Source organism: Gadus morhua, chromosome 16 (genome assembly GCF_902167405.1).
Source record: "Gadus morhua chromosome 16, gadMor3.0, whole genome shotgun sequence".
Classification (NCBI taxonomy): Eukaryota; Metazoa; Chordata; class Actinopteri; order Gadiformes; family Gadidae; genus Gadus; species Gadus morhua.
Window position 1 is genome coordinate 20,609,623 of NC_044063.1, and position 24,432 is coordinate 20,634,054.

Genomic DNA, 24,432 nt, shown 5'->3' on the forward strand with positions numbered 1-24,432 from the left:
CATCCAGTGAGTTAATTACCCCGATCAAACGTTAGGTAAAATGTCAGCCTGAAATAAATCAACCCACTCTGGGCTGTTCCTCCCAGCCTTTCTGGCAAACCGTCTGTCCTCAATCAAACCGGATTGTACCTTGCAATATATTCTTATCAGACAGAATATAGAGCCCAGCCCAGCCATGGCTTGAGGTTTAAAGTCCAAGATATTTTTGGCCACATTTACCTGGGTCGTTTGTGAGGCCGCTCATGCTATCAGCTGCTTCAGTTGATCCACAGAAAGGCGCGTCAGCCGCTGAGCCGTAGCCTCTCCACGTATGGACGTAAACTCGTATGATGTGCAGTTCATCGTTTGACCAGCAGGTGGCCCTAAAGATACGTAATTGTTCGAAAGGAGGTCAATAGTACTATGACTAATTTTGAACGCATAAATATGTAGGCAACTTCAAAAATGAAATCACAGGGATGAATATTAGATGGATAAACATTTTATTTATGGATAAAACACAGGTAAAAAAAATCTATCAATTGATATCAAGACAGGCAAATGAAAGGACAGAAAAACCCCGCTGTAATAAATCAGTGCAAAAATACTCCTCTAGGGTATTAACATTAGCTATTTAAAATAAAAAAGTGTTTTAACAGGGGCTTGGGGGGAGTACAAGAAAAACAAGTCAAAACAAGATTAAAGTGCATGTTTTGAACCCCTCCTTGTGATTTAAGAAAACTGTATCTTTTGTTTCAGAAACCCCGAACAAGCAGAGGCCACGTAAATAAAAGAAAACGCACCTGAAAGGGGATGTAAATTAAAAACAATAAAAACTCACAGGGTCAGCATTAGTTTTGGACATTCACAATTCCTTATCGGACGTACATATCCACACTAGCGTGCGCACACGCACTCACACACGCACACACACACACACAATACCGGCACACATCCAGTGGCATACATGCAGACGTGTCCCGTCCTTTACTTTGTACAAACATCATTGTGGAGGAAGGACCTCCACACCCCTGCTACTCAACGTGAGGTAGGCCAACACAGTCTTGGTGGAGAGATCGAGCTCACAGTGGCTCTCACACACACATGCAGACACACACACACACACACACACAACAGTTCCAGTAGTGGTCTGTCCCCTGCAGTGAGGTCACATGGTGTTATAGAGCACAGTGGTGGTCTGCTGATGCTGCTTCCTCTCCGCGGAGCTCCGGCGCCGGTGCCGTTGCGACCGGCCCCGGCCCTCCCCCTCCTTCTCGCCCGTCTCTTCCTCTCTCCTCGGGGCGGGGGCCGCGGCCGCCGCGGCAGCGCTGTCGCAGCCGTCCCCCTGGAAGGCGCGGTGCGGGGGTCTCTGGGGGGCAGCGGGGAGTGGAACCAGCACCCGCTGCTTCTTCCAAGAGTCGTCGGGTCCCGGGTGCGGCTGGGACGCGGCCCTGCCACAGCGCCGGGGGTGTGAATAGGGGGCCTGGGGGGGCGGCCTCAGGTCCCAGTCGCTCAGGTCGTTGGCCGACAGCTCCAGGCGGTCCAGCTTGGCCAGAGACGCCGAGCGCTTCATCTGGGACGGGGGCGTCAGGCCCGCCTGCCGGATCCGGGCCTCCAGCGCCACGGCCCGCCGCCACGCCGCCGGCTCCCGGTAGCTCTTCCCCTGCCGGTCCCGGAGCCCCCGCCGCTCCGGGACCCCTGTAGCCTGACCGCTACACGCCGCCTCCCCCTCGCCCTCGCCCGGCCCCGCGTCCGGCTCCGTGTCCATTTCCTCTCTGGAGCCCCGAGGGTCTGCGGCCTTGACCTGCCCCTCCGGCGGACCCCCCTCGTGGAGGAAGGCCTGCAGCTCCCGTAGCGTCTGCTGGATCCTCTCCAGCTCCTGGCTGCTGTGAGCCAGCTTCTGGCGGGCGTCGCAAGAGGGGCCGCAGCCCGGACTCCGGCATGCGCGGGGCGGCGCCGCGGCCTCCGTGTCCGACTCCTGGACCGTCACCCCCGACACGTTGAGTGGCGAGGCCCGCGGCGAGTGGGAAGACGGGAGGGAGGTTTCTGAATCCATGAGGGCGCTCCCGTTGCATTCCGTGGGATCAGAGTCCAGTGAGGCGCCGGGACCTCGGCTGAAGAGAGCGTCGCCTGGAAGGGGAACGGTGTCCGGGGAGGCCAGTCTTTGGTGGTCCCTCCGGGACGCCACTGGAGTGTCTTTGGACGCGGCGTCTGCGTGCGTTACGGCGGGCTGTACCTGATCGTCTTCCCGCCTCCCGGGGGGGCGGATCCGAGGCTCCGTGGCGGCTGATTCGGGGGAGCGCGGCGAGGATGGGTGTTCAGCGGCGGGGGAGTGGAGCGGGGAGCGGGGGAGGGGCTGAGGAAGAGGAGGAGGAGGAGGAGGAGGAGGATGTGCGGCCGGGGACAGCTCCAGCCCCAGCTTCAGCCGCTGCTCCAGCTGCTTGGTGGCGCGCCGCACCGAGCCCATGGGCCAATCGGGCGGCTCCTGCGCCGGCGTGGAGGGGGACTGGGGATGGGACGGGGGAGGAGTCGGGGACCAGTCGCCGCTGCCGCCGCCGCCGCCGCCGCCGGTGACCTCGCCCGTCTCCTGGTCTTCCAGGGGCTGGGCGGGTCGGCTCGGCTGGGGGGGGCTACGGCAGGGCGGGAGGGGCAGGGAGGTGGGGGCCGCGGGGAGCAGCGATATGGACTCGATCTCTGTGACGATGTGGCGCACCGACAGCGCGTTGTCGTGGTGAGGAGCCGCGTCAGGGCGGGCCTTGTCCAGGGGCTCGTCAGAGCATGGAGGGACCTGTGAACAGACAAACAGCACCTCTTTAGTACGTCTGGGTGGATTGCCCTTGTAAGGGTGCAGATGGTTTTCTGTCGTATATGAGGTCCTTTTCACTTAAAATATATGACTTATTATTTTATATCATTATGATATGCAACCATTAACGACCAAAATATTTTAACTGAAATTCGCTTATTTCTAGTCCCAAATGGAGAGTACTCTGGCCCTCCAGCAGGGGTCAGTATAGAACATGTGTAAGCAGAGTCAGAGAGCAAAGGTGCAGCAGTCCATCGTAATTGGCTCAGTTCATTAGTCCCTGCATTTATTAAGACTCTGGACAAGGGGGACAATTCCATTAATCAATGATGCGGTGATGTGTCACTATATGGTTCAGAAGGACACAAACACACCCTACTGATAAGCGTTACGGGTGACCTTCTTCAGTATTAAAGTACAGGATAAACCTGCATGGACTTTATAACAGTGTCACTACTGCAGCGGGACGGACGTTGTAAAGAATTAGCACGGCCACATTAAGATATGCTTTTGGCACTGTACAGGGAGAGACCGGTGTTCCTGGTCTCTTCTATTCCCTAGAGTTTCGTTATCAGACTTTGAACACACATTAACTTTTCCAACAAAAGGTTTTTAAAATGCGGGAAAGCCCGCTTACATGTGGAATTGACTCCTTGCCCACTGCCAGTAGACGGGTACTTCTCCCTGTTGTTATTCTGGTGAGTCATCGTCATCAATGTGCCGGAAAACAGGGTTATCAGCAGGGAGGCCGGTGACGAAGTACGGTGGTTACTTCTACTTTAGCTCTGAAACATTGTCAACTCGGTTGGAGCAACTAAAGGGCTGTTGCATTGTTCCTATCTATTTACGCGCCCACGGTTTGACGCATCATAGCACTATACCGGGAAAAGGGGGGGAAAATGCCCGTGTGCAGCCCCGGCCGTCACGTTCCCATCACTGCAATCGCAGCAGGAGCCGTTGAACACCCGTGATTATTCCGTCACTTGTCTCGGGAATGAATGCCGATTGTTACCTTTCCCACTAAAACACAGGGCCAGTGTTACTGGTCGTCGGTGAGTTTCGTATCCAGTGGGAAAGGGGCAGTAGAGGAGGAAAATGGGTGGGGGTGGGGGGGTGGATGTACCTGACTCATCTCCTTCCTCGGCTCCGGATCCTCCTCCTCCTCCTCCTCCTCCTCCTCCTCCTCCTCCTCCCTGTGTTCGCCGTGCTCCTCCAGGGAGGGCTGCGACGGTGACGGCGGCGTGCGCGGCTGCGGCGCGCGGTCCGGGGTGGGCGGCGCCCGGGCCCCGCGCCCGTCCAGCGCCAGGCCCAGGAACTTCTCCCGGGCGCTGAAGAAGTCGATGCTGTCCCCGCTGTAGCTGGACGAGGCGTCGCTGCGGCCCTCGGAGCTGCTGCCGCCGTCCGGCTGCTCCTCGCTGGGGTTGTTGTTGTCGTCATTGACGGGGGCGGGGTTGGCGATGTTGTCGTCGTCATTGATGGGGGCGGGGTTGGCGATGTTGTTGTCGTCATTGACGGGGGCGGGGTTGGCGATGTTGTTGTCGTCATTGATGGGGGCGGGGATGGCGATGTTGTTGTCGTCATTGATGGGGGCGGGGTTGGCGATGTTGTTGTCGTCATTGATGGGGGCGGGGATGGCGATGTTGTTGTCGTCATTGATGGGGGCGGGGATGGCGATGTTGTCGTCGTCATTGATGGGGGCGGGGTTGGCGATATTGTCGTCGTCATTGATGGGGGTGGGGATGTCGTTCTCATTGATGGTGGCGGGGCTGGGGGCGGTGATGGCGGTACCATTGACCTCATGGGTGTGGATGGGGGAGGCGGTATTGTTGTTGAGGGTGATAGTGGTAGTGGGACCCCGGGAGAGGGGAGGTGCGGCCGCGAGGGGGCTGAGGGGGCTGACGGCGCCGCTGGCCAGACCCTCGGACAGGGAGCCCTCCAGGGTGTCGCTGGAGCCGGCCGTCAGCGGGGAGGCCTCCTGCTCCGAGTCAACGCCGTCAGGGGAAGGCGGTGCCAGGAGGTGGAGCGAGGACGGCGGGTGGGGCGCGGCGGCGGCGGCGGCGGGCAGGCTACTGGGGGCCAGGGTGCCCGCCCGGGGCCGGGGGGAGAGCGGGTCGGCGGGTCGGCCCGACGCGTCCAGGGGATCCGCGCTCAGCGCCTGCAGCACGGCGACGCCCAGGAAGTGATGCAACGAGGGGGAGGAGACGTTGTTGTTGTTGTGCGGGTCCGAGCGGCCCAGCGAGTGGGAGGTGGGCTTGCACAGGGGCTCGGGACGATCCGATAGGTCGCCGTCCGAGTGGGAGCGCCACAGCTTGTTGTGCCTCTGTTTGCTGGGGGGGGGGGGGGGAACATTAAACAGACCATTAGTGGGGGGTAGGGACACAAACAGGGCCCTAGTTGTGTGGCATGACATTATCTCTGTTCATCTCCCCGGAGCTTCGTCATGTATATTCCCCCTGTGTAGTGAAAATAATAAACTAAACATAGCAAAACTCTAAGAAGATTAAAGGAAAGACCACAAGGTCTTCAATTCTTGAAAGAAAAGACTGAAGGCATTCTCTCGCTTTGGGCTAGCCCCACAATGCAGACTTCAGATTCATATCACAGGTCTGATGGCAGACTAGTTAGAATTGGGGCAGACGGGGGGTTTCATCTTCTTTCACTTCATGTTTGCTTCGAACAAACATGTTGCCCGAGGCGAGGATCCGGAAGCGCATGATTGGCTATTAACAGCAAACTTGGCTAGCAGTAGCAAACTAAAAAAATGTTGTCTGTGAAGGATAGAAATCAAACCCATGCAATTGGCCACTGTCCAAATTATTTTGTTCGGTAGAATTTCCCTCCAATGAAACAGGAAACAAGGCGGTTTCCGCTTCCTGGCCCGGTCCGTGTGTCAGTCTCCCCCCTCAGATGTTCTGCCGCCACAGAGCAGTCCCGCTGGGGGGGTCTGAGATGAGCGTACCTGGCCAGCAGGATGCCCTGGTACTCCTCCAGCTGCTTCATGAAGGAGGGGTTGGGCTTGGTGACGGCGCGGCACTGCTTGACGTGGTCGAAGGCCTGCTCCAGGTCCCAGCCGTACTCCTTCATGGCGTAGGCGATCACCGTGGACGCCGAGCGGCTCACGCCCATCTTGCAGTGCACCAGGCACTTGGCGCCGGCCTTCCTGTGAAGGCGGAGGGGTGACGGGAACCACAGCCGTTTAATGACGCTCTGTACCCAAAGTTAGCTATTAACCATTACAAATAGCGCACAATGGTTGATTCATGAAATTTTCCCCAACAGAGATGATGCAATATCTGAAGTGAATGGGCAGGATCTAGAAGTCCTGCCCATTCAATGTTTTGGATTGTCTACCTGTCTCTCTGCCGACCTACCCGGCTATCTGCACACACTCTACCCGCGCCCTCATTAAGCATGAACAAGGCTAGGCAGACATATTGCTAAAGCGAGCGCGGTGGTCATGTGTTTCGGGGGAGTGGCTTTGGAAGGAGGATGAAGGGTGGGATTTTCCAAATTTCCTCCTCTAGCTTTAACCATAACATGGATGAATCATTGACGCAGTGATAAATGTTTGATTAGGCTAAGGCGTGTGTTGTTGCGTGTGTGCGTGTTCATACTTGGCTTTGGAGATGAACTTGTAGGTCTCGTTCCAGTACTCCAGCAGGTTGGTGGCCTCCTCGTCGAACACCCTGATGTTGTGGTACTCAAACACTGCTGGGAAGAAGTTGTCGATCTCCCGGGTCACGTTGAGGATGTACCGCACCCTGGGAATGCCAAAATGAGTTCTTCACCCGCTTAGCCTGACAGCTAATAAAACCGTCACAGTGAATTTATAATCAAGTTTCAAAATATTTTGAGGTGCGCATGGGAAAAACATTAACAGCCTTTTTTCGATGTGACACAAATAAACTATAAATGGGGTTCTATTTCTGCCGTTGGCTGCGAGGGAAAACATCTGTCGGGGGGGAACAGCGTGTTCGGTCGTTCCGAGCGCGAGCGCTGGTGTGAAAGATAAGTCAAGGGGAGGGCATGTGAGTCAGTGTTGTGGTGCTCAGAGAATGTCTGTGTCTGCTCACCCGCTGTTCTGCAGCTCCTCCAGATTGGACGCATTCCACTCAGACCCCTGGAGAGACACACAGGAACACGCAACGGTCAAGACTTAATGAAACCGACCACAGAGGGGTTCCTGGGCCCCGGTGGAACAACAAGGAACCGTCGCCTATGGTCCGGTGCATATTAAAGCACGCTATGTGGATACAGGACTGCGTCCTCAGAGCGCTTTCCTAACCAGTGGCTTTAGAATGATTGCCTCACATTCACCCATTCACTCCACGCCGGCCGTGTCAACCACGCAAGGCAACAGCAGGCTCGTCGGGAGCAATCAGGGTTGTGAGTCTCAGGATGCATGCAACGTGTAACCGCAGTGGTCAAAGACCTAGACATCGGTGTATTCAGCCAGCGGGTGGGGACGGGTGGTGGTGGCTTCTTACCAGGTACACGTGGTCGAAGATCTTGGTGGGGCTGTCCATCTGGCCCAGGATGACGATCATCTCGTTGTCGATGAACTCTTTGAACTCCCTCAGGTTGCACACCATCTGCATCTCCAGCTCTGTGCGGATCTGCCCGGGGGGGGGGGGGGGGGGGGGGGGGGGGCAACAAGTTGTGTTAAACGCCCGTCACGTGATGCTTTTACTACCATCCCCCGGTGGCACGGCCACAGGGGAATGGATTCTGGAGGTCAACACAACGGACCCACACCAGAGATAAATAGATCTCTGCAAGGACAGAGTGGTGCTCCGTGAACAAACAGGGGGGTTTTAATCTAACCCTGGAATGGTTCCCCTCGATGGTATGATTATTACATCGGACTCTGGGGCGGACAAGACAAACACACTCTGGTCTGCTTTCACACAGGGCTCTAAGCCCACTTTCTGAGCGAACTTGGATGAATGTGATCCGATCAAAATATAGGAAGCTATATACAAAAAACTATGCATTTTGGGTTGAATGTACTGTGCTGCCGCAAACAGGCTATAGTGAGTCACGGTCAGACTTGGTGCCATCACCAGGTAAAAGCACTTTATATACGGAAGGAATCAAAAATCATTTCGGTAACTCACAAAAACTGAGGATTTTAAATTATTCATTGACCGAAATGCGGTTATTTTTAGATTGCAGGACACTAGAGCCAAAAGAGAGAAAACCAAAGGAAGTACAAAGTTGCTGCTCCATTTTTATTGTCCACAACAGAGAGGCGTTGTGACTTTACCTCAGATGTTCTTTCCAAGAGACAAGCAACCGTTTTCACAGTCCGACATGCGATTACATTACTTGGTTCACAAAGTCAAGCATGAACGCAAACCAATCGAATAAAAATGCAACAGAGTTTCCACTTTACCCCTGAATTTGCCGAGTCTATCAACCTAGGTTTGAAGGTGCCCTTATAGGCCCTTCAAACAACTATAGGCCCAATAATAATAATAATAATAGTAATAATAATAAGCGTGGTTTCTTTCAGGCCTGTAAAACATACAGTTCTGGTTAGGGCGATAAACTGCCATTAGGTTGAATAACAATCTTAAGAGTCCCAAACCCTAATTTCATGTGCCGTTTCGTGCGTCTGCGACAGTACAATGTTTACTGTGTATATATGCTCTGTCCTACCTCCTTGGAGGTGACGTTCTCCAGGTCTTTCTGCATCATGATCTCTCGAAGGCGTGTCTTGATCAGCCTCTCTGTGCGCTCCCTCTCCGTGGGTCTGTGGGCACAAGAGACCCCTGATTAAACACCTTCAACGTACTGTACTCTGTGGCCCCAACACACACACACACTTTTTTTTTTACTGTCCCCTGGCCTGTCCCCCTGTGTTTTCTCTTTTTCTTCCTTCAGATCTCAATGGGGAGACTTGTTCAGAGTAAAGAATTGCCGTTTTTGTCCGGCGCGGCCAGAGGTCGGAGTGGGAGGAGCAGGGAATGCGGCGAGCGGTGGCCGTTGGTGTTCCACAACAGAGCGGCCTTGTGGAGCGCGGCTCCCGTGCCCTCCTGGTATCCACGCCCGCCGCGCTGAGGCCCGGGGTATTTTGGTTACGACCGCAATGCGGATGATAACAAGCGGCCTAATTAAGTCTCCGGAGAAACACACGCCGCCTCTCTCTCTCTCTCTCTCTCTCTCTCACCATCCTCCTTATCGCGCTCTCCCCTGAATGCCTCCTACGGTGTGCGTTCCTGTATGCATGGAGATGGTGGAATGAGGCCCCTTGTTTACCCCCAAACATACAGCCTTGTTAACCCTCATTTGCGGAAAATGCCGGAGGTTGCTTGGAGAGTCTGTGTCCGCGTGCACACGCGGACGTGATTGCGTGCATCTGAATTTGACAGTATAGACCTTTCCTGATTCCCCCCCAACCACTGTCTAAATATGAAGGACCAATTACGAAGACAGGACCTTCTGTGACCTTGCCCCTACAATGCACCATGTCCTCAACACACACACACACAGATGAGAGACAGGATGAGAAAACACAAACCTGCAGAATACACTAGACACACTATACCCATGTGATAATGATACGTAATCTAGACTTGATGATGGAGAAGGAGGAAGATTGTTACGGGAATTGAGCCCGCCAAGCAGCTCATAACTCGTCCCGTATGAGCCTCACCCCGACCAGGAGGATCAACACAGCCTTTGTTTTGGAAAGCGTGTTTGCATGGAGGCCAATGAGCCCGTCTGCCAGTAACATGGATCATAAATGACTGAATGATGAGTCACTTGGTAGTGTACACATTAAACAAACAGGTAGATGGAAACAGATGAGGTCACACACACACAAACGCCATTTCTTTCTCCGTTTCTTAATGAGACACACTAAATTGACACTACATGTTTCGTTAACAATGTCACACAATGAATGTGAACAGGATGGTGAACCGGACGCGGTGCTGTGTCACACACACACACACACACACACACACACACACACACACACACACACACACACACACACACACACACACACACACACACACACACACACACACACACACACACACACACACACACACACCCTCCCACTAATGTTCTGTGTTCTGCAGGCACAGTGGGCCTTTTCCTCTGTCTCTCTTCCTGCCGTCACCTCCTTAGCTGACTACCTGTCTCTGACCATCCCAAGTTTCTCTAAATTGTCATCTTCAGCATACCCCCCTCGCTCCCTCCCTGCCTTTTTTCCCAAGGCTTTACACCCCCCGGGTGTAAAGCCTGAGCTATTTTGGATGCTCCATGCTCTGACATGACTGCGATATAGTATGCACACACACACAGTGATAAACTATGCCCATGCACGCACAACCACTATATCACAGGACAGTGATATATCCACACACACACACACACACACACACACACACACACACACACACACATTGTGGGAGGCGGAGGTCATGCCGATATTTTAAACCGACGTTGAGACACGTGACTAGGAGGTACGACAGGGAATTTCTCTGTTGAAAGCTAAGACGTAAATCTGCCAAATATTATTACCCCAGCCCCCTTTATCCAGGGTGGCGTGATGGGGTTTGAGCGTACTGGGCTGTGATTCACTGGGAGGGGAAGTGACAGAGGGAAGCGTGTGTGTGACCACGGACAGTTGTGGTTGTCCGTTGGGCAACGCTGGGGGCACAGAAAAGCCACAGAGCGCTTCTGTACATTGCGTGCACCCACTGCTTCGTGGGAAAGAAGAGGTTGTGCAACCCCGTGAGACTTCCCCTCGTTTGTAAGCGCTGGTGTGGTGCAAAACCTTTCAAAGACGCGTAAGCAGATGTGCACATATCTCGTAATGCAATCTTCCTGGCACACACACATACACACATACATACGCACTGACACACACGTGCTCTTACACGTCGGTGAAGAGGACCGGGGAGTCGGGGCGGTGGGAGAGGACGTCCTGCATGGCATTCCACTCGTTGATGCAGAACTGATCGGAGGAGAGGCGACTCTGGTAGTAGCTGACCCAGGTCAGGAACAGGCTGCCTGGGTAGTAGTTGTGACAGCGGGCCACGTCGCAGGCCTTGTGGAGCGACTGCAGCGCAGACCTGACACCCAGAGAGACACACGGACAGGAAGAGAGAGGGTACAGAGAGACGGAGAGGAGACGTGGGGAAAGAGAGAAGTCACACCATGAGTTAAAGCTCTATTGCTGCGAGCACCTCTATACTTTGCGCCTTCACAAATTTCTCACTGACTGGACAAATAAGAGACTGCCGCAATTATGTGCAGAGTGCGTGTCTCTCTTCGTCATAACTCAGCCACTCAAATAGCAGGGTAGCTAACCGTGTCAAGAAACCCATGCAGGGAGAAAGACGGTGCGTCTGGATAAAAACCAGAGGGAGCGGGGGGAGAAATGCACTTGAAGTTCAAATGAGAAGCGAGGGGGGGGGATGGAGGGGTCGATACAAGAGAGGCCGATTGCGGTCCCCCTGAAAGAAAAGATAGCGGGACGAGTTCAGAGGTCGTCTGCATGAACAGTGAGGTGAGGGGTCAGGTCACTGGAACAAACCGGGAGAACGGGAAAGACATCATCAAAGGGGCAAAAGCAGCGTTTGGATAAGGACTGAGTGGAGTAGGAGAGGAGGAGGCAGGCTGGTGGAAGGGACACAATGTTCACGTAGCAGCAAACAACAACAGGAAGCGACACAAATACCTAATTCTCCATTTCAGTTTTGGTTTTACATGACAGATAGTTTGCTGCCTGCAAGATGTGCATGAGAGGGCTGCTCACCACATGGCCTGGACGGAGACGGGCTTGAACACGTGAATCCTGTTGACTGTCGACACACTGAAACCGCTGCAGAGCGGGAGTGGGTCGGGGGGAGGGAGAGAGAGAGAGAGAGAGAGAGGGAGAGAGAAATCAATCTCCACAAACAAATCAATAACATTGTAGAACGTTATTCTTCGCATGGTCAACATGAGGCCACAGATATCATAGCGAGCTGGGGGCGGTTGAACGTTATGGAGGTCTTACCCGTCTCCATCCAGGTGGATCAGGGTGTCGCTCCACAGGGGCAGAACCAGGCCCAGTGTGCAGCAACTGGAGGGGGCAAAAACAACAGACGGTATGGTATGAGACCTACTAGTAAAAGGGCACACATTCAAATCCCATTGGTGTGCCACCAAGAACAAAAACGGGTCAAGCATTGTTTTGCGTAAAGCTTCAAGCAACTTCCAGTAAACAACGACTTGTACTTATTGTTGAGCGTCGCCATGGCACTGACCTATCGGAGGAGGTGAAGTCCATGCCCAGCACGATGCTCTCCTCCGTGTCCTGCCGCCCGTTGGTGGAGACCACCACCATGTAGCGGGTGAACTGGGCGTAGGCGCTCTCCAGACGCACCGCCTGGAAAGGGCACACCGAGACGCGGACCATTTAGTAAACGCACCCCGTTTGCGGGTCTCTGACACAGCCATCATTGTGCGAGGCGTGCACTGACCAGGCGGATGGTGTCCTCGGGACGGAGCAGGGTGAACATGGTCTGGAGGTGCTGGCGGAGGTCCCCTGGAACACACACAACCAGTGACTCCCGGCATCGTGACTTCACACCACACACACCCACCCTGGAGCTCCCTTGGCCCCGGTGTCAGCCCGGTTCTAGGCTGTGCTCTTCAATTGGTGCGCGACCTCGCTCATTTTATTAGTTTAGGCAGTATTCAGGATTGCGATCTTGTTAAAAAATGTCAACATCATTGCAACTATTCTCGGAAATAAGAGCGGCTAGAGGAACAGGGACGCATCTGTGGCCAGTCATGCGATCTCCCAGGCACCTGCGTCATTGTGCAGGCCTTATTTATCGTATGTGAACTAAAGGGCAATAAGGCAACAATGGCGCAGTGTGAAAGTTGTTTACACGTTGGGCCAAATCCCTTTTACAAAACGGTCACTGAAGACGCTCGTTTCATGCCACGTGAAACCAGCCCCATAAATGTGGACACACGACACCGGGTCATCCCAGCACAGTGCCCCACCTCTGCCCGGTGGCACACTTTCACAGAGAGGCCGCGAGGGGGAATGTCTCAGAAGAATTCAAGTCATTGGATAGAGTAGCCTGTGTCCCTGTGTGTGTGTGCGTATATGTCTCTGTGTGTGTGGGGGGGTGTCTGTGTGTGCATGCGTGTCTGTCCCTTTACCTGCGTGTTTGTTTCGGCGCTGGCTGCCATGGGACGAGGAGCTCTGGGTGGGGCTGCTGCCCCTGGGGAGGAAGAGTGCAGCCCCCTTCACCGTCAGGAAGCTCTCGCTGATACTGGAGGAGACAAGGAGGCGAGGACAGGAGAGAAGGGAGGGAAACATAACTTCAATTAGATTAGAAAAAACCTCAAGGCACTTTATTTTTAAAACAAACTCAAACCTCGACCCCCTCCCAGCCAAGTGACATGATCAAATTAAATCAAACTACTTTTAGAAGTCGTTCTGTAATTCACATCGTCCCTCGCACGCACTGCGGGACCACGGGGTCTCAAGAAGGGCGGATGATGGGGACAGCGAGCAGGAGACTCACAATGCTCCATTTAGCTCCCAGGCGGCCCGGCTTGCAGGGCACAAACAGGCCGAGAGCCCCAACGTGAACTCTAACTCTGCACAACACGGGACACTATGTTCCCTTCCTGATTCTGCGCACAGCTGCATCACCATCTGCCAATAGGGACAGATGAGCAAAGTGGCGGCGGAGTGCAGCTCTGGGGGTTTATTGGACAATAAAAGAAGAAGGGCCTTTCTTCTAGATAAGCTAGAGAGAGAAACATTCTAGGATATGGTGTAAAACATAATACACCTTATGGTGTGCGTGTCCACTGTTCTCCCCCTGAACCACAAAGGGGCTAATTATGCCGACTATGTTCACTCTGACGGAGGTCATCACATTGAGTTAGTAGAGATCACCACCAAAAGATATCTTGGATTTCCATGAACTAACAACAGATTTTTTCAGGTGCCTCTGAGGTCCTGTACTGCTGCCATAAAATGAAACATAAAACAAGGTGTGCCTTACTTTTGAGACAAATGACAACCACGGGATGTTCACCAAACACTTATGGTGCAACTCCTCTTTCAAACTTTGACCTTGGCCTTGGTTCACAAATGTCTTTGCGTAGCGAGTGCAATGCATGAAACCCAGGAAAATTACAGAGTAGAGATTTGTTAGGCGTATAATGTAACTTGTAGTACAAGTTTTGTCTGGCAAATGAAGGTTTTTTAATTGTCAATAATGAATAAATAGACCTTCCCACCAACTTTTCTATATAAATGTATCCATTGCGCAGTACAACTTAAAATTACAACCTGCAGGATTCTGCATCCAAAGCAACAAGCAATGGGAATCTAAAAGGTTTTTTTCTTCAATGGTCCTGCACTTTTTTTCTTTTTAAAGAACCCACTTAGCATTTTGGTTTTAATTCAAGTTACAGCGCACATTCCTTTTTTAACAATCGGACTTAAGAGCTGCTTCCACACATTCGTTCATGCATTGCCTTCATTTTCTGCTGGTAAAAGAAGATTTTGAGTCTGTTCTCAGCACAGCAATATGATATAAGCTGAACTGAGAAGAATCCTCACACAATAGCTGTTGGTTTCGTAGCCTCTAGGTCCAGAGGAGACGGCCGAGAGAAGGGAAACACAGAGCCAGCCTTGCCAAGCCAGCACCAGCTGCTGCAACCAAAGAGAGACACTTCGCCCCAGAACTAGCTGGGAAGTTCACCCCACTGTTTTCAATCTTTCGAATGGATGACCTGAAATTAGCATGAAGCTAGCTAAAAGTTCCCATAGCTTAACATTGGTGGTACTAGCCAATCAAAGACACAGATAATACCATGAGATGGTGTGAAAGCTGACTGCAAGTTTTACCTTGACACAATGTTTAGACAGAAAACTATCCCTTGGAGGATTTGAATGATACTATCCTCCCTGTTAGACTTAATCATCTGCCTACTAGTGCAATTAAACCCGACTTCCTTTTTTATGGGGTATACTCATGTTGAAACACAGTACACATTGATTCAATGACTCATTATTTTGAACAAGACAGACTCACACTTGCGTAGCAAAAAGATAAGATAAAGAACAGTTAAAAAACTAAAAAATATTTTTGTTTATTAATCTATTGTACGTCATTGGTATGAAGTCATTGAGTTTTGACAGTGTCGAAAAAAACTGCTTGTTCCCAGCTGTCCATGTTCCCTCTGACCTCAGTTTCCCGTCTACCCCAACCTCTTCCTGTTCACCATATTTGTCATCAACCACATCTTGGCTTGCAAATTCCTTTATTCTGCATTTGCCCTGTTTTTTTATTTTGTTTCAACACTTCTGATTGCATCACAGAGTACAGAGTACATATTGAGTATATAAAGAGTACATATTGAGTAGATATGTGTGATTAAAGAACGATATGTTAAAAAACAAAGATTTTTTGGTGCGATCTGTACGTAGATCGGTATGTATGATTTTTATCTGCGTGTGGATCGTTAATTTATTCCGTTCGTTCTTTGATTTGCACATGTGTATTACCTCTATGATCAGGTACCTAAAATCCATATCTGCAAAAGGATCATTCATTTCGTTCTTCATTTTGCGCATGCTCATCACTTTATAGGAACCCTTTTTCTATGTGGTGTATAAATGTGTGTATTAAAGACATTGTTTCTTCATGGGCAAAAATAAACCAAAATATGGTTATTGATTATGAAACTGAGAATGTTGGCTATATTTTGTATCGTTTGTCTACTTGACATGCATTATTCTATGCGCATTTGAATTAACTGATCTGACGAAAGATCAGAACTTTGCATCACTAGTAGATATACTGAGTTCATATTTAGTATATATTAAGGATTGAGTAAACACTGAGGTCATGGTTTTCCAAAACAATGGCAACAAAAAACACAAAAAAAATAACATGTTGCTGTGGTTGCTTAGTTATTGACAAGGATAGCGTCCAATATCTATCTCCTTAAAATATGTGACCAGTATCCTACTTTTTTATTTTTTTAATGGAGCTCGTCTAAATACCTGAAATGATGATTGATTTACTTGACAGAAGGTGATACCATCCCATGGATCAACAATGAATAGCTTGCTGTTGTCAGTTGAACACTGCTATCGCATGAACACAGCCCAAGACACCTCTTGCATATTTATATTGCCCTCTGTATGTAACCATATCAGCTCACAGCATGTGATCCATCATGCAGGTCCATTTTAAAGGTTGACCTGAAAACCTTTGGGCATTGCCAGTCTCCTGCATGGAGTTAGCCACCGTATCTAAATATAACATGTACAGTCGCTGACTCTGGATCCCTCACACACCAACGGCTCATGGGATTGCCAATGACCAGATCAGTGTTGTTACAATGTGATTGTAAAATGTCATAGGGTAATGCTACAACTCTCACTGCAAAGCACACACACACACACACACACACACACACACACACACACACACACACACACACACACACACACACACACACACACACACACACACACACACACACACACACACACACACACACACACGTGTGTCAGGTGGGATGTAAAGTTATTTGTGCTGTGGCTTGAATTAGCTTTAAAGGTTTTGGCTATTGACAGGGTATACAGTAAAGCTAGGCCTTCTTGATTTACATGGTCTACTTATAATCAACGAAATAGGCTTCATATTTAAGTCATTACATCTAAAGCAGGACAATTGCCTTAAGCCCACAACGCAATCCCCTACTGACCCAACCTAGACCCAAAGGTAGCATGACCACCAAACACCACACCTCCTCATGTAGGCTATGTCATTACCCTACCTGTTGTTAAGTAAACAGAAACACAACATGACACAGGACTGCTGCAACTAGGTCAAATACACAGTTAGTGAATGGAGATCAAAGAGGACCACAGAGTGCTAGGGACAACCAACAGGTGCAGCTGGTGAGTGAGTGGAGCAGGGCTGGATGAAGACAAGGACCAGATAACACAGCAAGGGGCGGGTCATCTTTTGGCAGGGGGCCCCTCTCAGATCCTGGGCACAAGCACTAGGTAGAAGTTAGGGCAACGGTCATCCATGCGACCCAATCATCGCTATGTTGGGACTGCTCTAAAGCAGCAGACGGACAAACTGGGCAAACCCCCCTCTCTCCACATACCCCCCTAACTCGACCTCTTTCTCTTCTTGCCCATATTAGTCACTCTGAGAACGGGGCTGGGATAAATATAGGGCCAGGCTGCATGCAGGCCAGGCCGTGCTAGGGCCTAATGAGTTCACACCATGCACACTCATTCAACCTTTGAGGGCCTGAGAGAGTGACCTGCAGTTTGTGTGTGTGAGGAACCAAGAGTTTCTAACAAAATATAGGGGGAGAGAGAGAGGGTAGACCCCATACCGGCAAATGCAGAGCAAGCAACATAGAAACAGCATGTTGTCCACATATTAGGCTTTGCTAGTGTAAGACATAGGGTGTGCGGTATATTCCCCATTCCTTTTGGGAAAACTTATGTTCCAATTTTAAGAAGTAGGTTTTTAATGTTTAATGTGCCTTTGAGGATTTTGCAAATACAACAGATCATCGGTATTACGTAGTTATTAATCCAAATACTAATCAATGCATGAATTAAGGAGTGGATTCAAGTCAAGAATCAATTTTCAAGATTCAATACAAGCGGCTTGATTAATTTAAGTTTGGGGAGAGAGCGAACTGATAAAGTGTGAGAGATTCCATGCCAAACTCGACGATAAGAAAATTCTTCCCTAACTGCCAGCTGGTTGGAGAATCTCTGCAGGTCCATACCCAACAACTTGTGTAGACAACGTGTGAGAAATGACCTACCGATCCAGTTTCCAGTCCCCAGACTGGTCCACAATACATGTCTGGGGGGCCACACATACACCCTCAATGGAGATGGGCAGCCAGCATAGCGAGCTGCAGCCGGAAGCTGGCCCAGAGTCACGGCGCCGGGTTATTCTGAGAAGGACGGGTCGGAAAGCCCCTTCAAGGAATCTTCCGGTAGAACCACATCATGAATGGAAAATGCTCGGGGAGGATTCAAGAGCAACTGGTTGTTAGTCCAACTATGGTGTCAAAAACTTGCAGCCCATAATACTTACTGCGCGAAAATGTGTACAAAAGAGTGATTGTACTATCGTCGACATAGAATATCCCAATTAAAATGGGGGCACTTTATCTAGTGCTACATGGCATTGACGTTGTGCCAAGGACAATTTTGAAGGATTTCTGAAGGAATCATTAAACAACATTGGCGCCAATGACATTTACACTACTTGGCCTTTACTGGACACCATTAATGTGCCATAAAGGCAAAGCAGGCCGTGATTAATCCAGTCAATTGAACCATTGGAATATATGGCTGTACCCTACTCCCCCCTGAAGGCCTATTTGCGTGCACAAGACACACACACTTTGATGGGTGTACAGCCAAAGGGACTTAAGCTTACTTGCACAACTATGACAACAAGGAATCAGCCACAATATATGGCTTGTGTGCAAACACACTTAGTTCGGCCGGTCAGCAAATCCATTATGAATGTCATTCTTATCTTTCTTTCTCCCACTAGGCGCACGCACGCACGCACGCACGCACGCACGCACGCACACACCGGAAGGAGCATGTGTGTATAATAAGCAAAAAAACAATGCACCAGGTAGCGCTTATCTCCACTGAAAGACTCAGCGGCCCTGTAATTTACCCAAGGCCCCAAACAATGGTTACGCGTTACAATTCCCGCTGGTATTCTGGCCCATACTTGCCTTTAAAACACATGGCTAACACCAAATGAAGACCAGTAGAATGGAAGGAAAACAACGTCCCGCATCAAGTGTCTACAACCGTGGCTCTCACTGTGTTGATAAGGCCAGACGGCGGACCCCTGCTGACTGGTACTACGTAGGATAAACAAAAACACCCAAGCTCCAACTAAACAGCATGAGCAGTTGAAAACAAGGAAGTACAAGCCTTCTGCATTTGATGGCAGAGCACCAGCAACACGTGCCTTTAATTACATTGCGTGTTATTAAAGCTTCCCCTTAACCTGTATTGAGCAACTTTCTTAAAAGTCTATGCAATAACTAGGCTAGGGTTACCTCAGCTAGGGTAAAAAAGACCAGAGTAACAAGAACAACAATAACCATCTCCAACACTTGCATCTCAATTGCCCTATAAACAAATGTGTGCGACCTAAAAAGTTTAAATTAGGGACGAATTCAGAACATCTCTTACAATAAAGTTAAACCATTAGGCAATCATCTAATGAACTGCAAACTATATATTTGGCTCCAATAATAGTTAACATGCATATGTGACTAGATGACTCTTTCAACTACTAGATCCAGACTGAATACGTTTCCCACGGCAAGCCTTAAATGAGATGGACAAAGTTTTGGCATCTCGATGGGACTGAGCAAAATCCATAAAAGCGTCCTGTTTTTATTTTCTCATCAATCTGACCACTTTAACAGGTAGAGCTTTTCGGGGGAAACATGTGACTCACCAAAACAAGAAACTAAATCATGCAAGGGCAGGCATATGGGAACGTCCGTGCATGGTGAAGCGGAGGGAACGATGCTCACTTGTATGGATATCTGAGTAGCCTGTAAACGTGTGTGTGGAACTAGGGAGACAGTATGGGTCACACCCCTATTACCCAGCAGCGGCACTGTCTTCAAGGGCATGTAGACTCATTAAAAGTCCGCTCAGTAAACGCCGGAGAACCTCACTTTCAAAGAATATAAGTATTCCACAACATGTAGAGTACAGTGAAGTCGTAACATTGAAACTTGCGTCAACCCCGATGGTAACTATATACAATGTTCAGCCTAATTGGACTTACAGTTGGTTGATCTGGTTTTGGGACCCCACTGCGTCGTGGTTAAAGTATGGCACAATCTTGGCTCCACAGCACGAGCAGAAGCCCCCCAAGGAGCCGTCGGAGCCGGTGCTGGACGTCGTGCCGAGGGTCATGGCGTCTTTAGAAGAGGCGTCCCAGAGGACGGCCGAATAGGACAAATGCTGGTCCACAAGTCGACTATCACTTCACTCCGGCGCTCGCGTTAAACCCCATTGCAAAAGCAGGACAGTTGAAAGTGTTCAGTGTTTTAATAAAACGCGGAGAGACCCGCCGTGGATATTAAGTAACCGTGTTGAGGCGGCAGGTGTAACGTTATGTTGTCTGACCACATGTCCCCGCTGTAACGACACACTGAACGCGACAGCTGTTCAACTATTGTGTCTAAAGAAATGCCATCCAAAATCTAAATTTGCGTTTAACGCCAAAATACATTCGTTAAAAGACAATGAAGTGTGTTCTATCCAGTGTCATGGATAACTGCCTGTAGAGAGCGATTTGGCTGAAAGTCTTTCACAAGGGAGGAGCTGAGAGCAGACATGTGCTCCGAGAGGGAGGGAGGAGAGGGAGGGGCGACGAGCGTCACCGTTTACCATCGACCCCATCACCGGAGAGCAAAACAAAAACAAAGCCTCTTGACGTCCTTAAAAAGTAATTGGTTACAGTCTTGAAAGTTGGAATTCAGCTTTTAAGGCAGAGATAAAGATAATGTCATCATGTCTATTGACAGAGGATACATTTCATTACATTGATAACTAGCAGGGTCCATGCGATGATAACAGTGGAAAAGCTGAAACTGTGCTAGAGAAATGTGCCTCTTTTTAGATGAATGGTCTATAAATGTGTTAGCTTTTGAATGATGCGAGTGAATTAAACCCAGATGGGCCACGAGTTTAATTCAAAATGTAAAAAATAACACTGGAGTCTCCACTCCCCCTGTCCTCGCTCACTCTCTCCCCCGGGAACACTGACTGTGGTGTTGTTACATAAAGGGACAGGACAAAAGGAGACTTGGCCTTTACTATTGGGGCTTTTCAGATTAGGCTGGCGTCCAGACAGTACTGCAGCCTACGGCTTTGACTCCTGGTGTATCGCACACGAGAACCTAGCTGGAGGCCTCACCTGTTGGCTGGCTATCACCTGATCGGAAAGCATAGATTCTAGACAACAACAACTAATAGCATCCCCACCAGCCAACACTCTATGTTCTGGTCAACAGCTGGCAGCCCCCCCCGACACACCTGTAAGGCACCCTTGTTAGGCTGATTAGCATGTGGCTCTAATGTGTGTGGGAGGTGAAGGTATGCGTTTGTGTCTGCAATATCTCAAGTGAGTGTATAATATCTCAAGTGAGTGTATAATAAATCTCTGGTCAGACAACTCGGCAGTGTTGACCAAACTCTGCCTACCTTTGTGCTGCAAAGGGTGCCGTGTTTTTGTGTGTTTGTACTGTTGGGGTGTGTTTTTAATCGCTATGGCCTGCGGTCAGCTAGCCTCCGTGCAAGGATTACTATTTGAATACTGACGCATTTATTGGGTTCCGATCGGTTGTTGCTGTCTGATTTATGGACGATACAAGGACTGCATCAGTTAAAGCCAAAGAGCAATGAAGCACGGGCATGGAATATGAAAGCTTACGTTTTGGGACTGGTTTGAACGCTGGGCCTATGTCGGACATTTTGTTTGCAGTAATGAAGGAGCAAAGAAGGTTTTTTTTCACTTACAAACTGAATAACACATTCCTGCTATGAAATACTCTGTGGGGCTGTTAGTGTTTTGTGACGGGGATCTTAAGAATAAACTAAATAGGACATCAACAAGTCATATTAAAAATGTCCATTTCTAAATGTTTCCATTTTATATTAGCATGGGTATCAGCTTATTTTTGGCCAGGCAAACAGTAAACAAAGACACACAACAGTATGGCTTCCTTCACACCCCGGGGTGAACTTGTCCTCACCCCAAGTGCAGAGTGACCCCCCGACCCAAACCCAGTTTCGCTTTTCTTCCGACCACGGTCTTTCTCCCTGGCTATAATAACAAGCAACAGTCCAGGTCCTGGTGAGCCTGGGAAATCATTCAGCTGAACTGAGAGTATGAGACCTCCGACAGCGGACAGACATAAACTCAAAACCTGTATACTTAGCACTGTGTGTGTGCGTGCGTGTGTGTGTGTGTGTGTGTGTGTGTGTGTGTGTGTGTGTGTGTGTGTGTGTGTGTGTGTGTGTGTGTGTGTGTGTGTGTGTGTGTGTGTGTGTGTGTGTGTGTGTGATTCCAGGGGGGTTATCTGACAGAACACAGCACTTCCTCCTCTCAACTTTCAAATGTCTTTCTAGACATGGACTAGCAGCATAACAACTAGACCCCACAGTAAGGAGTTAAGACATCAGAGTAATGGAAAGTGTCTGTGATGTCTTCGGAATAAAATTGGCAAAATGAATTATAGAACTTTGTCCTGAGGATTGTTATGATATGTTACCTTGCCTAAATCACAGACTTGTCCTATAGCTAGGACGTTTCTTCTTTTTTTTTTACAGAAGCTGTCTGTCTGTCTGTCTGTCTGTCTGTCTACACACCTGCTGCAGTCATGTGTTTCTGTTGTGGTGATCAGTTTGGCAACCAGTGCTCTTCTTTCTGAGTATCTGGGGGCTGGGTCAAAGTAGAGAGCTGCTGTTTGTTTGTGTGCTTCCTCAGAGGGGTTGCATAAGTCTACCCTTTCCTCCCCTCACTCCTCATGCTGACTGCAGTGATGAATATGAGTTACAGCAGACATGTCCATCCAGGATGTCATGGTTGTGATAGTGTGTGTGTGTGTGTGTGTGTGTGTGTGTGTGTGTGTGTGTGTGTGTGTGTGTGTGTGTGTGTGTGTGTGTGTGTGTGTGTGTGTGTGTGTGTGTGTGTGTGTGTGTGTGTGTGCGCGCGTTTTATCCCATTGAGCGAGCCCCATCAGCAGACTGTTTCCAAGACCAGGGCAGGGGGCAAGCTGTTTACCATACAGTGCTCGGCTATAGTCAAGACTAGTCAAGAAACAATATAGGAGGAATGTCCTAATACGGCAGTATTAAGAGAATGCAATGTTGTGGTTTGTGATAACATTGAAGATTGAACGTGTAGGGTCACGACTCAAAAATATGAGGAAAAACGGTCTGCACTCATGTGATGGAAAGACTTTTTTCCAGAACTAATTAGTTACCCGACTCAATACAACTAATGAGAGAACAGAGACCATTAATACATCCATTACACACTTGTAATTAGGCTACAGGCCTAATTTGACTCATAGGGCAGACCGCACACAGCAAAGCCACATAGACTCAGTAAAACATTAGACAACACAATGTAAAACGAATGGCCTTGCAATAGGGATCAATGGAGTCTGTTTCTGCCTCAACATGCCTGAATGTAAGGCTGACCCAACCTACAAAGACTACACTGATTATTTCATTAACTCCACAAATAATGTGCTTTGATAACATTTACGCGTAGTATGTCGACGATAGTACAATCGTTGTATAAATAAATGTTTTATGAAATAGCTGGGTCTGAAATGTTCTCTCTCTCACACACAAACATGAATGATACTATTCTCACACACACACACACACACACACACACACACACACACACACACACACACACACACACACACACACACACACACACACACACACACAAACAGTGGCGGCTGGTGGTTTTTAAGGTGAGGGAGGAAGGACTGCGTGCTTGGTTGCCATTGGCCTGCTTGCACTGTTTGTGGCGTATGGTGGCATAAGTATGTGAGACTCAAGTTGTTTCAGGGTTTTTTGGGGAACTGCAAAATAGCAGGGAGGGATAATTATGTGAATTGATAGAAATCCACCAGTGGCAGCATTGTACTTTGAACACTGGTGGCCCGCATGTCTTGGACTACAAGGGCAGAAGGAAAGGATCCAAAGCCAATTAGTCAAATCAGGCCTACTATTGATTTGTAAAACTAAATAAAAAAATCTGGGCCTAGCATTGGGCCTATTTTTGCCCTCAATGACTGAAGCTATTGTTTGTTATTTGGCTATGTTTATTTTCAGCTACAATTGTTTTAAGAAAAAATGATGACACAAGACCAAAAGTGATGTCATTTAAAATGCATCTTGCTTTCCACAATATCAAACAGAACGGTCAGAGTAACAAACAATTAAAATAACAACAATAACATTATTTCACAACTATTTACATGGGCTGTAAGCCTAACATTGTTTGGGGCAAATGTGGATGTTAAAGGTCCCATGATATGCCACCAGGTGTGGGCTGATTCGTTACAAATCTAGGTGGACTCGCCCACCTGTGGTCATAAGGGACAGATTTCCAAAATGGCTTGTAACGGCTAATTAACCCACACCTGGTGGCATGTCATGGGATCTTTAATGGATGTTTCAGAATGTTGGTGATGGTGTTCAGCCAATTAATATTGAGGGACTTCATTTATAGATCAAGTCAAACCTCCTCGCGGGCTCCGCAGCTCGGCCTCGGGCAGCCCGGCCGCGGGCAGCCCTGCTGCTGTGTTAATTTTGGAAAAAGTCGACCAAGTCTGGATCACTTTAACTCACTTATCACTACTCAGTTATGTGCTCTGATTGGCTAAGGGCATTAATTCATTAGTAGTCTGGGCAATCTGCATTTTTATTCTCAACAATTTTAAGCAGGATCTTCCTCCCTCTCCTCACTGGAGAAGCCTCCACTGACACACACACACACACACACACACACACACACACACACACACACACA

At 49.4% G+C, this 24,432-nt stretch overlaps 1 protein-coding gene across 3 annotated transcripts in view; it reads right to left on the reverse strand.

Annotated features, from left to right (window-relative positions):
• Positions 1-459: 459 nt before the first annotated feature.
• The window catches only part of ssh2a (slingshot protein phosphatase 2a), a 31,692-nt gene continuing 7,719 nt past the window's right edge, over positions 460-24,432 (reverse strand). Inside the window, exons 3-16 of one of the 3 annotated variants that reach the window (XM_030381149.1) lie at positions 12,965-13,077; positions 12,271-12,335; positions 12,055-12,176; positions 11,805-11,870; positions 11,562-11,627; positions 10,681-10,875; positions 8,447-8,540; positions 7,273-7,401; positions 6,859-6,905; positions 6,400-6,546; positions 5,745-5,945; positions 4,281-5,112; positions 3,909-4,208; positions 460-2,767 (exon numbers count right to left, since the gene is read on the reverse strand). In XM_030381149.1, coding sequence (XP_030237009.1) covers positions 1,148-2,767; positions 3,909-4,208; positions 4,281-5,112; positions 5,745-5,945; positions 6,400-6,546; positions 6,859-6,905; positions 7,273-7,401; positions 8,447-8,540; positions 10,681-10,875; positions 11,562-11,627; positions 11,805-11,870; positions 12,055-12,176; positions 12,271-12,335; positions 12,965-13,077 — 3,997 coding nt within the window. In that variant the 3' untranslated portion in view covers positions 460-1,147. Of the gene's footprint in view, positions 2,768-3,908; positions 5,113-5,744; positions 5,946-6,399; positions 6,547-6,858; positions 6,906-7,272; positions 7,402-8,446; positions 8,541-10,680; positions 10,876-11,561; positions 11,628-11,804; positions 11,871-12,054; positions 12,177-12,270; positions 12,336-12,964; positions 13,078-19,653; positions 20,163-24,432 lie in introns of those variants that run through there. The other 2 variants (XM_030381150.1, XM_030381148.1) reach the window with 2 other exon arrangements.